Source organism: Ischnura elegans, chromosome 1, assembly GCF_921293095.1.
Source record: "Ischnura elegans chromosome 1, ioIscEleg1.1, whole genome shotgun sequence".
Taxonomy (NCBI): domain Eukaryota; kingdom Metazoa; phylum Arthropoda; class Insecta; order Odonata; family Coenagrionidae; genus Ischnura; species Ischnura elegans.
Window position 1 is genome coordinate 69,384,837 of NC_060246.1, and position 14,055 is coordinate 69,398,891.

Below are 14,055 nucleotides of genomic sequence, written 5' to 3' on the forward strand. Positions count from 1 at the left end.
CACTTCGTAATGTTCCACAAAAATATTTTCCGGACTTCGGCTTCCGCATCTACATGATACCTTGCGATCTCTATGATATTTGGCGGGGGGTGACTTATCATCAGCATTTGATACGGTTACAACATTATATGTGATGTGGAGCATATTATGCATGTTTTAGCTTAACAGGCGGATTAACTTCGGAGTAGTTGGCAAGTTTTGCCTTTGCATGAATGTGGAAGCCTATCTTATTGATATGCGTAGCATTTTTATGACCGAGTCGTGTTCCTGTGGAAATCTTCTTGCATGCTCGTGATTCATTATCCCTTGCCAAACACCCTATCATGACTCGCAGGGGGTTATGTAGATGTAAATGGAGATGGTATGAGCACTAAATTTCTAAGGAACCTTGCAAAGTAATAGTAGCTTTATTGCAGAATTTAGCAGCACGGATTGAAGCCGTGTAATTTCACATGCACACAAACTGGACCTGGGTCGATTACTCACCTGAGCCGTCTCCTCCTGCAGGGCCCGCAGCCTCGCCAAGGCCCTCAGTCTCTCCCTTCGCCTCTCGCCCAGCTGCTCCAGCCGGCGGGCCGCCCGGGACACCTCGGCGAACAGCATCCTCGCGCGGCCCACACCACACCTATCCGTCGAGGAGGCGTCCATGGAGGAAGACAGAAGAAAAGTCCCGTCAAGACCGCGCGGTAAACGACCGCCGAACACGACGAAACTGGCAGCTTCGCACACGAGGATCACGGCGTTGGCGAGGGTGCCCGAGCCGAACACGGACTCGAGCAGACCCTGGTTACCGCGACGAGACATCGGGAACGAAATAGAGGTAGCAAGTGATGCCCTAGTGGGATGCACATGTAGATAGAGGTGGTATACACGCCGTTTTGCACAAGAGAGCAGGAAAGGGACAAGAAAGCGAATGTTTCTGGCGAACGGGAAGGAATGGTCTGGGAAAGAAAGGGGTGGAGTACTTTGGGGGAGGAGAGTTTGGGAAGGGAGGGAGGGGGAGTAGGCGGTCGGGCGGTGGGCTGTTCCTTACCCGTTCTAACCTTGTCCGAGGCGACTCTCGCGTTCCCCATGGGTGGACGGGGTTGCGGGTAACGAAATACGTCATTAGGAGGGCAGGGTGGACCATTTACGTTAGGAGGGACAAGAGATTGCGGGCTCAGCGGGGGATCTGGGAGGAAGGCTGGAAATGCTTGGGTATGAGACGGGTGTCGAAGGGAAAATGCCACTTTCGTAAGCAAGGGAAATTGAGTTTTTGTCCGCGTAAGACGAGACCCAAATGCAGCAGAATGTGTGCTGAAGACGAAGACGAAAATTTTACTCAAAATTTCTTTTCTGCCTTCGCAAACCTTTCATGGAATTGTCGTTACGAATCCAAAAGTTAACGGACACAGTTAATACTTAAATTGAAAAATGCATATCCCAAGGAATCTACATATATACTTGCATGGAATAAATTATGTAAAGGCATAGATTACATGACTGAATGAAAATTAGTAATCGCTAAGTGCTTCCATAATTCTTCTGAAATGGCAAAAAATATTGATATTCTTGAATATAACAATCAACCAAAAGAGTATGAGACTAGCAAACCTCTCATTTGCCTAAAGTTGCAGCAACTAAAGTTAGCGGATAAAGAGTTGACAGCTAATAAAAATGAGTACTTTCAAAATATCTAAGAAGAGCGTTTGAGTTCAACTGTACAAAAATTCTCCACTCCTGAAAAGGCATGCAAATGAAAATAAACAGTTTAACCAGGGAATGTAATCTTGAAGATATTTACGATTTTCCTCGATATTTTGCTGCTACTTGGAAGCTTGGAAGGGTGGCAGAGTCCACGACCTGCATTCACAACTCAAGAGAGATTTTTAAGCAGGCGACTGCCTTTTATTCTTTGCGATGATGAAATAGAGGAAGTTAAAACAACATAATTATTTTCATTCTTATAAAGCAAAATATTGGAAAAGGAAATCACTGTAGGCAATCCCTTGAACGAAAAGTTTTCCTTTCGGAAATAACATTGTTAAGAAAAAGTAAAAACAGGTATTTCCTTCGCCGCGTTTTGTCGGAAACAGCGGCTGATTTCCCCATGATTTACTTCTTTGTGTTGGTGAAGGGTCCCAGCTCAGTTCGGGTCCAGGGATTTAAACCGTGGATGCCTAACTTCACTGCAGCGGAAGGAAAGAGAAGGGAGTCGGCAAAGGAAGGCAAGGTGAGTGTGGTTTGGTCCCGTTGGGTGTCTTAAGGTGACTAGAGCGTATTTTTCGAAAACGTAGGCAAGGATTTCCGCGGACCTAGGCTCACGTTTCTCTTTATGGCGTAGGTACAAAGAGTAAAGCGAATAAAACAGGATTTCTTTTAGGTTTTCAAAGAAATTTGATGCGATATTTTTATGTACGCCGTTAAATTATTTAATTACTTCATTTAATGCCGTGCGAGAAATTTTCCATTGAGCAGGACACGATTCGTGAGGAATGATAATTAGAGTTCCCAACAAAAGTAAACAAAATTATAATTGTGCGAGTACCACGTAGAAAGTATTCAATACATTTTTGCTAATGACGTAGTGTTAAAGGCGCCTTGCAACGGCCGCACCAGCCAGGGATAAATAAAATCATTTAGTAAAGAAGCAACAAAGTATTATTTTACAAATTTGAACCATTTAGTTACCACCCGCAATACATTCTTGGGTGAATAGCAGAACATTACGTAGAAATAATAATTTAGTGGCGCGCGTTGCAGCCTCATTTCCGATTTGGAATAATCTGTTCTTATATTCAAGCGAGACTTAAGAAGTACTGTATTTTAGTAATTATTTTTAGGAACTCTCATAAATCAGCAATTATCATGGATGAGCAGGCAGAAGCTGGAGAGAAGTCTTACTGCCATGGCTCATGGCAGGAGATCCACCGCGAGGGAGTACGATAACGAGTAGTCTGTAGGGGTCGTTGGTGGTATTTTCAGGAAGAGATCGCCATCGGCTGGCTGGTAGTGCACGCGTGGAATGAGAATGACTAGGTGAGGGGCGCGGGGGAAAATCGAACGAGATCTCTCCTCCCTCAATTTTTCGTGGGTTCGTGCCGACGTCGAGCGCCTTCTTACCCTGGCACTACCCGTCTCGTGAAATTGAATTCGTGCTCGCGACATTAAACGAAGCGTAGTTCGGGTTTTCGGCGAACGCGTCCACAGCGATTTTCAACCATTAACCCCCGGTGTAGGTGGATCTTCTTTAGGTCACTAATTACAGGGGAAATCTTTTATAGCTCATCGCTTTCTTCATGATTGGAACATCTGAATAAATGACAAGTATATTTGTTTGGGAGGTGCAATGTCCATCTACATCTACGTCTACACATAGGTAATACATATTTATTATATTATAAGGTTTATTGAGCGTATAACAGCATAAATGAGCATGAACATAGAACAAAATCACGATTATTAACGCAGCGAATGCTTTATTTAAACAGTCCTTCAGTTCGAAATTTCACTACCCCACATTAGAAAATAGGCAAATAAGGAAAATATGTCATAAAAAATATAAAGAAAAAATTGAGGGTAATTCATAATTAATAATAAGATATGGTATAATGTCGCGTGAAATTAAGTATAGGTACCGGCGAATTTGGCATTAAAGGCACAATTTAGACAACAGAGACAATCTCTTTTTTTTCGAAATCCCTCCCTCAATTGCGATCCAATTTCGCTGTAAAAGAGGATTAGAGTCTGTTTCCAACAGATTAAAGGTTATCACCTGAACCTATATCTTCAACAAAAGTGAGATTATTTCGCAGAAAAAGGGAAAGACTAATTGAATAGAGTGATGATCAACTTAAGAGAAATACTACAAGCATTAAAAATCTTCTCATGCTCTTCCTAAGCAAAAAAAAAATTGTATTAAGTCAATGGATATTGTTTACGTAAAATTTCCATTTTCCTCCTTTTGCATTATATATCCCTCCTCCAAATATATAATTATAATTATTTTTTTATGAAAATATTTTCTTTCACTAATAAAAAAAACTTATGGTTATAAGTACTGAAGATTCAGCATTTGTAAAATATTGAACATAGTAACCCTCTGAACCACTTCGATTTTATTTTATTTGTTTTCTAATTGGTATTGTCATGCGGCTTTGCCAGGCTATGACTGTTGTCCGGTACCCCCTCAGGGCAAGTACGACCGTATCCCACCTGACGTCCTCACTGTCGGCCAGCAATCGCGCCATCTCTTCGATGCGGCAGAGGGCGGCGGGACCGTCGCGGCGCAGCCGGGCTAGCGTCGAGTCGCCTAGGGCCTTGGTGACGAGGCGGTGCTGCGCCTGCAGGTGGCGCCTCCTCCGCCGGCGCCGCCTCCGCTCCTGCCCGCTGTCCGAGGCGCCACCCCCAGATGACGCCGTGCTCACCACGCTGCCAGACGAGGAGGAGCCGCCCTCGTCACCGCGCAACTCCCACATGGCGTCCACGAGGCGACGACCCGCACGCTGGCACTGGCTCAGCAGAGACTCCACCTCCTGTGCGAATGAGGCGGACAAAATTACAAGAATTAGAACATATCATCGCCAATCGTAAAGGATGGGGATTAACGAACAGAGTGATGTAAGAGGGAATTTCTCGTATTATCAGCGGTAGTTTCGAAATTCATGAAATAAATAGGTCCACTCGCTTGGACAGAATTGTTTTCCTTTTACCATTCGTAATGTTTTTCCACCTGCACCGTCATTGATTTGTTTTCATCTTATCATTGTGAGTATTGTTTAATTGTCATTTTTTGGCGATAAACCGTTTGATTTATTGTAACTTTATATAAATATATTTATTTTAATTGATATGTAAGTATGCATGCTAGCTTCTTGCTTCTTAGAGCATTGTATACTTGGTGGAATCACTTACATTACGTGCACGTATGTAATATGTGCTATTTTTATTATTTTCTTTTTTATAAGAATGAAGTGGGCATTTATGGTAACTATTGGATGATAGTGATTGATCATCTCCTACCTAAACCCCCATCAGTGGCTCTAAGGGTATAATATAGATGTATAGTGGAACCAATGTTAAACTTTTCACATGAAGCCATTCATATAGCACGCCAGGGATCAGCGACTCACAAGAGTTCATAGAAACGTGCCGAGGACATCAACGGTGTCGGTCATTACCCAAAAAAGGGGTGGTGGGAGGAGAGGGAGGTCCGGGGGTCCAGTATCCCCGCCACGTCACTCACTCATTTACCTCTCCGTGGCAGTGGGCAGTGCCTTTTATTTCGCGGCACCGGGGACGCGGAAGGACATGAATCAGGAGTGACGGGTCGAGGGGGAAAAAGCGGCGGAGACGATAACGAAACCTTTTCCCACGCTTAAACGCACGCGTCCCGTTAGGATCGCCACATTTTTGAGCCAGACGGCATGGATTTTTATTAATCTCCCGACCTCCCCTGCGAAGGAGAGCCTCCGCTCACTCCCGTAGTAGCGGGAGAAGATAGAGCGCCAGGGGAGATGGAGATGCCCGTTAACACAAAGACCGACGACGAAGACGACCGTTCCTCTGACACACCTTCACTTGTGGGGGAGGAGAAGGGGATTCTTGACCGTCCGCGCCGCGGAGAGGCCCTTTGCCCTTGGGCCGTCCGCACGGAAAGCGCGGGAGTCACGGAGATGCGACACCTCCTGGGGGCCGCCCGGGTCACTCCACGAACACGTCATTATCGGCGGCGATCGAGCGAAAAATATCCATCCCCCGCTACCTCTATCGACCCCCTCCCTCCTACACGGCGGGTTCGAGAATACCGATTCTCTTCCTCGCTCTTCGCTCGCTCTTTTACGTACCCTAGCTCTTCTTCCGTGAAAGCGCGGAACAGTCGTCGATTCATTGGAGATTTAATTTTAATATATTTAGTTAAATTGGATTTATCTCAACCACCCCCGAAAACAGCACGGCTTTTACAGCGAAGGTTACAACAACTAACAATAGACCATCACTTGAGTCACAACTTGAGTATCAATTGCATTTACGATTATAAAATAATAAGAACTGCTTAGTTCTTTGAAATAATTTTATCACAAAAGTTCACGACGACCTAGGTTTCGAAGAGTATCTCCATTATCAGGCACATAGGTAATAGAAGACATTGAATGTCTTCGATATATCCTATTACCAATGTGCTTGATAGAATGATGATGATGAAGGTATCATTGGAAACCTGAGTCGTAGATCAATTTTGTAAGAAATTTATGAGAAAAAAAACTTGGCCATCATTATAATTCCATAATGATAAGTAAGTTCCACAAAATCACGTTCGAAATCAAAGAATAGCATTTTAACAACTTGACTGTGTGTTGTTTCTAGAGGAAGAATTTTCTCAGCTATGAAAATGTTTTATTTACAGTTTAAAAAAATACTCCAGGCTTTAATGATTCCTTTATTAGCACTGACGAAGCTTGGAATTGTTTTTTATCCATGAAAGACATTCAAATACCACAAGTACAATGTATACCTATACTCACGTCCCTCCAAATGCTCAAAACTCCAATTTCACACACATCTTTGATTTAAAAAAATAGTATTAGAGGCCAATTTCATCAAACCTACCACATATATTAAAACGGTCATGGAGTTAAGTGGATGTTAAATATAAAACCTACGATATTATCAAGCAATACTCAATGATTGTTCAGTCAATACAGAAACCAAAAATATAGCATGATGATTTAACAACAGTAAGCACATCTACATCTAGAAGGGAGTAGAACTCTGAGAAAATAAAATCCAAGGTTTGCATATTTTCTTCTCCCGCTAAAAACTTTAAATTGACCTCACGCGTTCTACATGCGGATGAAGATGCAGAATTACGACCATCTGCAGAATGTGAACCGATGGACCGAAACAATAGAACAACAGAATAAGTGATAAAGTGGACCAACATAAATTGTACTTAAAATAACATAAATGTACCACAAAAAATTTGCGCAATCGATAGTTTTATAAGCCATAAAAATATCTCTGGCGTTGGAAGCTTTAAAATTTAGATATCTCTGATTGCTTCGCCAACACTTTACCAACCCAGACAACCTTCACACTTTAATGTTCCCTTGAGGAGAGAGACATCGAGGGATGAGTCTAGGGGACCAGCAATGGAAAACGGGAGCGAGGGTCCTTTGAAACACACATAGCATGCATGCGTGCCATCTGTGGGTCACTGATGTCCCCGTTGCACCGTTAACCACGTATAACGAAGCGAATCGTGCACTTCGCGGTGGCCGCGGGACCTGCCAGGGAGGAATGAAATGAATGGAGCCGGAAGGTGCCTCCACCATCTAGGAGGAGACGAAGAGAAAGGAATGGTACAGGGCGAAGGCAAGAGGAGGTAACACTCTGATCATCATCGTTATCTAACGTGATGAGAAAAACAATATTTTAATTTATCATGAACGAGTCCAGAATGCAAAGTATTTATTTATATCATTGGAAATTCAATCGAACAAAATAAAATCGAAAGGAAAAGAAAAATTAACATTGAAATAAGAGAAACATTTACAGTTATTGAAGAAATATTCAGAAAGATTGAATAAAAATATCATTTTCTTTGTTCTTAAAGATACCTTATTTTTCTGGAGTATTTTATAGATCAGGGACCTGGTGGAAACTTTTATGTTATCTCCTTCTTTCTCTGCCTCATAACTAAAGTTATGAGGCAGAGAAAGAAGGAGACTTTTTCATCTTCGCAATCTTATTAGAAATATTTGTATCATGAAAACGTTTTAGTTACACCCTTTCGCTGGATGATAATTAAATACAGGAAGACGTGCACCCACTTTTGCATTCGATATACTTGGCCCGAAAAGCTGAGATACCAGGGCCATGCTTGGTAGTTGCGGGCTCATTTAAAGTCGTGCCAATCATTTCCTAAGAAATTATTTTGGAACTGTATCCGGAGATTTTCTCCCTGCTTCCTTCACGCCCGCATTGACGGGTCGTGTTTCCACTCATGACAAAAAACGTTGCAAAATTCGCTATAAATGGTTTTTAGAGTATCGAAGGCCGAGCGAATTTTCAAGGTAGTTGAGAATTTCGACTAAATTATGTATGTATAATTAGGATCCCTTCGCGGAGGATTATTCTTTTGCAAACTTCTCAGCTAGCTTGGATCTAGGGTAAAAGGTTAAAAAAAAACTCCTAACAAGTGACATTAATACAGAATGTACGAAACAAGGCATATTAGATTTAAGGAAGCCGATGCTGATACTAAGCTCCTCCACTTCCATGGAATTCTCAGCACCTTCTCACAGAATTCGTAGATTCTTTGAAGCATATAATTATTAACATACAAACCATTAGGATTAACGCTTAACTGTTTGCAATGAAAAATTTCTTACGAAACTGCATGACACTTTATCATCATCCAGTTGTCCTCAGCCCATTTCCAATGAGGCATCTAATCGGGGCAAATCATCTAGGAGATATTCATTTTGGGTTGCTTCGAATGAAAAATAAAAAATAGAGAGGGTGTGACGGTTGACAGGATATGTAGATAAGAGGAGGAGAAGAAAGGCAAAATAAAGGCGAGGACGGGACGAGGGAGGGGTTGGAACGCCATAAATGATGAGGGTCGAAAAACATGTTTCGAACTGACGCGGTTGACAACTTCCTTGTGATGAGCGGGCCACTGAGTGCCACTTTGAGTTCCGGATGGACCTTCCTTTCAAGAAGTGTGGGAGGGTCTAAAACGTGGGAAAAACGAAGTCCATTGACTTCCAAGACAGGGCATCGAACCGGTACCTATACAATGTTGAGGCAGTAAACGGCGATAATGAGGAACCAGTTCCAGTCAAAAAGTTTTTCACAGACAATTTCACGCGTCAGGAATAAAACTACGGTCCACGGAACTCATTTAATACCCGTCCAAACAAATTGATTTCAACATAACGAATTTCGCTACCGGGGTTGACTGAGAAAGGGACCACGTCGGTGTCCGGTGAGTTAAGCAAAAAAATGAAAAAAAAACTTTATTCAGACTGATTATCCTTGCATCATAGCTCCTTCTTTTATATTTGTGAGGAATTATTGGAGTAACCATAAATGCATATTTTATCGCCTTTTAGGCAAAAAAATGCGCTATTTTGGTAAGAAGCTGATAACTACCTTAAAATTCGTCATTTGAAATTGCCTTCTGTTTGATAAGTGGCTTTGAAACATTTCCAAAATTTAAAATAACATGTCTTGGAAGGCTAATCTGGTTTCCAACCGAGTTATTTGTGCATTGGTACATTGCTTTTGAGAACCGTCGAAGAAATGGTCATGGTGGGCGAGAAGAGGAAACTTCTAGTTGGTTTACGGAGGAGACAGAGGGTTTCCATGAGAGAATAGGGAGGGAAGAATGCTATCATCCAAGGTTGAGGGAAGAATGTTAGATAATCGGGGGTTGGAAGTGGAAAATAGTATTCATGGAGAGAATGAAAGGGAGTATGCATTATTACGAATCGAAGAGGGTAGTTTAATTTGGGAGGGGACATAGCGAGATAATTCGCAGAAGGCTCCCTGTAAACCTACCTTAGCCGTTTGAATACCTGAAATAATAATGCAAGGGAAGGAGATATCGAAGCGGCAAGAGGCGTGGGAGAACTAAGGGAGCACCACTTCCTCGTCTACGGGCGACGAGAGGGCATCCAAGAATTATTTGCTACTCCTCTAGGAACACGGGAGAGAGATAGCACCGAGGGAATCGGAGGCGAGTGTAACCGTTAAGATTTAATCGACTTTTATTGGAATCGTATGCAGGGGAGACAATCCCATGAGTATGCTGCTTGAGGAAACTAGCGAGGGCGAGAAAAGGGCGGTGCATAATAACAGATGGGCGGCGAGCGATAGGCCGGCCGAGATTATCGCCCCCGTGTCGAACGCAATCGATCCCCTGCACTTTCGAGGCATCGCGGAGGTGCTGCCGCGACGGCCGCTTCCATAATGATTGCACTCGCGGGAGAAGTCATGCCGCACGCCGAAGAGAGTTCGACGCCTGGCGATCAGAGAGGTGATTATTTACACCTCCGATCAATCGATATCGGGGTGGAGATTCGTGATGAATTGAAAAGGCTAGGTGGTCGAGATGCAAGAGGCTATATGCACGGGAGGAAAGGACGCGGAGAGATGGTCAGTGCAAATCCCTGAGACTCACTCGATGTAGAACTGTCGGTGTGGCGTTTGCGAGAACATGTTCGCAGACGGCTCGAAATTTACGCCGGGTTCTTATGCAAATGAGCATCAAATGATGTATGATGGCACAAAATTCCATGCATTGCATCACAGGAACTATTCGTGCATGCTTCGTATTCATGATATTACGGAAACTATGCAAATGGTAAATAGAGGATCATAACTACCAACTGAGGCAAACATTTCGATGAATATTCTACGATTTTCAACTCTTAGATTTTTAAATGAGCCAGTGGTCATAAAAAAATCGTATTCCTAGGGAAAAGCAAGCATGGAAACACCGACGTAGGTAATGTTTGAATGATAAGTTGCATAATAATCCGTAATGATTAGATAAATATGATTTCAAGGGATGCATGCCAATAAAGCATGACAATAAAGTCTGGAGATTTCACTTAAATTTCACATAAAAATTCCCGTTTAGGCTAAAAATCACTAATTAAACACCTGTTTTAACATAAAACACGTTAAACCAAGTATTGTAACGGATTTTTTTATTATTGCAACAATTGCTTACGCATATTTGAGGTAACTAAGACTCCTACCACCAACCGGGACTAGACGGCCTCGTAGGGCCGTTGACACAACGAACGGAACTTTCATGAGAATGAGATCAGAGGGACACAGGGACATTGGTTACACCTTCAGCCCTTGACAAAAACCAGGAAGGCGCTGAGGGACAAAGCGATCGCCGTAGAATGGGAAGTATCGGGCGCGGTTAGATAAGGATACCAAGTGGATTACGCAGACAGGAAGAGAGGTAGTTGGGAGGGATAGCGACAAAATTCATCGAAGGTAAGGTTGAGTTGCGATAGCACATCTGGTGGGAAGATGGAGCTGTAGCTTAGGTGAGAGGGGTAAAAGTGGACGGATGAACTCTTCAAGGATTTTATGATGAAAAAACGGATATTCGAACGATAAGCAACTGAGTGTACCTTGAAAGAAAAATAACAGCGGCAGGCGAGTTAAAGCATAAATTTTTCACGATGCCAATCAACCAATTACGGGTAAAAATTGGTGGGAAATTACCATCTTATTTGTGCTTACCATAATGATTAACGTAGTGGAATTAATAATTAATTATCAGTCAGAATGCGTCGTTAACAGGTATAACTTATTGGAAGAGTGCCATCATGTTTGATTGGCATAATTAATAATGTCGACTCAGGAGTATTGCCGCTGTTTGAAGCCAAAGAAGAGGATATAAAAGAATAGTGAACCGCATAAGATGCAATCAGTGGAAGAAGTTTTCAGTTTGACTGTTTTCATCTTAGAACAGGTAAGTACTGTAAACTCTGAATTACTTTAAGGCGAGTCGAGGAAATGTAATTAACAGCATAGAAATCAATTAAGTGTCACAGTTACGAAATTTTGGTTTAAATTACAAGATATGATTCATTATATTTATTTAGCATGAAAATAGACCCTGAAATTTGCAAGAGGCTCTTAGCTTTTGAACAAGAAAAAATGGGGAAGAGCGTGAATCCTCCTCACACATTAAGATCTCTTAGCCAACCTTCCCTCACACGTCACCATGTTACTCGTTCAATTTTTTCTCCGACGATCTCACGTAATTTTCCCGCTCTCCCAATAATGCTTGTCCCAAAATATATTGCGAAGACTCGGGGATATTCGTACGTAATTTCCAGAGCGCCTGGCAACCTACAGTGGAGTAACAGGAAGATGTGTGAGGACATCGCCCTAGATCTGGTGAGGGAGCGCTAGGAAAGGGAAAAAGATGTTGAGAGGAGGACAAAATAGTTCGGTCAGGAGGTGACAGAGGTGGGGGCGGCGGTTGACGATAAAAGCGGAAGGGAGGGGAGGGGGATGAAGGTGGAGTAAGGTGGGTCAGTGGGAGGAGAGGTGGGGGATGAAGGAGGTGGAGGAAGAGGGTGGGGTTGGGCACCCCTTTGGGCGTGAGAACGGTAATCCGCTCCTCTTGCACACACGATCTCGGCTTCGGCTCTCGTGATCTGCATTAATAGTGACCGGAAAATCGCGGCTTCTCGCTCGGACGAGCGTGGTGAGGAAGCTTCGGGGGGGTGTGGGGGCAGGGAGAGGCGGAGGGAGGCCAAGGGGGCGCCGGCTTCTCTTCTTCCGTGATCCTCCCTCCTCGCTCTGCGGCCAACTACCGCGGATTGCGGCCCGCCCCATCCCATCCCGATTACCGCCCTGAGGTGTTGCGGAGGATCATGAACCAGTACACATATTCCCTCCCTAAGATTCAGACCAATTACAGCGACCCCACGTTATTCTATGTTTGATTCAAGATACAGCACGTACAGCCTTAGCCATCGAAGAAAAATTGAATGTATATGCTAAAAAAAATCATTACTGATGAGAGTGCTGAATTTAACTTTATGTTGTGACCATAAGGAGAATTTGTTTTCTTATTGAGATATTCAATCAAGTTAAAATTGGCACTTGGAACTATATTGGTGGACGAATCGGAGGAGTCCCGAAATTATTTTAGTGATATTTTACAAATCCTACAAGGAGTATATGAAGATCAATTTTTAATACGCAATTTAATGCCGGAGATAATACTGGAATCTGTGAAACGCGGACAGGGTGGCAGAGAGGTTGTTAAAGATGCTCTCCTAACTCTTGGCATTCCGTCCTTTCTGCTGAAAAGTTGGTGCTGGTCAAAGAGCTCCGTAGCAAGCCAATCGATCACTTTTCGAAAGTCGCCGCGCGAAGAAGTGAGAAAGTAAGGGATGGCTAAATTGAGGAAACGGGAGGATTCCGCCCCGCAGGAGTAAGGGAGTAAGGGGGGGGGGGAGGAGACGCGGGGGTCAAATGTCGCCGGGCGTGGGTGCGAGCGAAAATGGCTCTCAAGATGTTTTTAAAAGGCGGAGAAATCCGATCGGGGCGCGCTCCCTGCGGTCGTCGGTCGTGACCCACCCTCTTTGAGGCGCCGTGTGGGTGGCGTGGGAATGGTCCGGGGTTCGCTCCTCGCGTGAGTAAAGGTGGGAAAAAATAAGAACACGGCCGTGTACTTCTATCGCCGCGTCGAAGCCGACGACTTAAAAAGGAGTGCACTCAGGAAGGGTAAGGAATCGACTGTTTCAAGCATGAACGGAAGATTTATTGAATAAAAATTGTTCCGTCATGCTGTATTGTTATTATTAAAGGAGGGAACATACCCGTAAAAGTTTACATGGAAGAAAAAATAAAGCTGTACGAATCACCACGGCATGTTCCTCTTCACATTGAATCCACTTCAATCATGACGATTCCCAAGTTCCTTAATTCTCCTATTAATTTTGCAGTTATTCAATGATCCCGATGTTTACCTAAGAGATCATCATCCAGAGAAAGGAAGAGAAATGACAAATTAGGTCGAGGCTAGCCTGTTAGCCAATGTATAAGATAAAGTATTGACGAGTTCACCCTGTGAAAAGCGAATTAAATTTTGTTCCTGGTGCTAATAACACGATTCCTTTCCATTCCTCTAACCCTACCTCTCCTTCGCAGAAATATGAACAACAGCTACTAGATAGCAGCTTCTCGAAAATTATGTAAGCGTTAATACAAAGTGAATTTTTGCGTCATTATTCATATTTTATTATCATTAAAGCGACCTAATAGAAATAATGATGAACTCATAACTTTTCTGTCGGTTTTGGTTGCTGCGTAAAGCGTAAAAGTAAAAAGTAAAGGCTTTAAAAAATGACAAATCACTGCTATAATATATTCTTTAACTTCCCTCCCTCTCAATACTTAAGTGATAACTGCAAATATTACGGTGGATTGCATTAAAAATTCCTATAAATTGAATAACCGATGTAACTTCACAATCTTCATATGTATTCGCTAATTCTAGGCATTTTTGTTTGAGTATATTCA

General features: G+C 43.0%; 1 protein-coding gene across 3 annotated transcripts in view; it reads right to left on the bottom strand.

Annotated features, from left to right (window-relative positions):
- Positions 1-14,055, bottom strand: part of LOC124162954 (puratrophin-1) — a 1,076,650-nt gene that overhangs the window by 159,051 nt on the left and 903,544 nt on the right. For all 3 annotated transcript variants that reach the window (XM_046539729.1, XM_046539737.1, XM_046539745.1), the window contains 2 exons: positions 4,195-4,514; positions 487-625 (listed from right to left, as the gene is read on the bottom strand). In XM_046539729.1, coding sequence (XP_046395685.1) covers positions 487-625; positions 4,195-4,514 — 459 coding nt within the window. The remainder of the gene's footprint in view (positions 1-486; positions 626-4,194; positions 4,515-14,055) is intronic.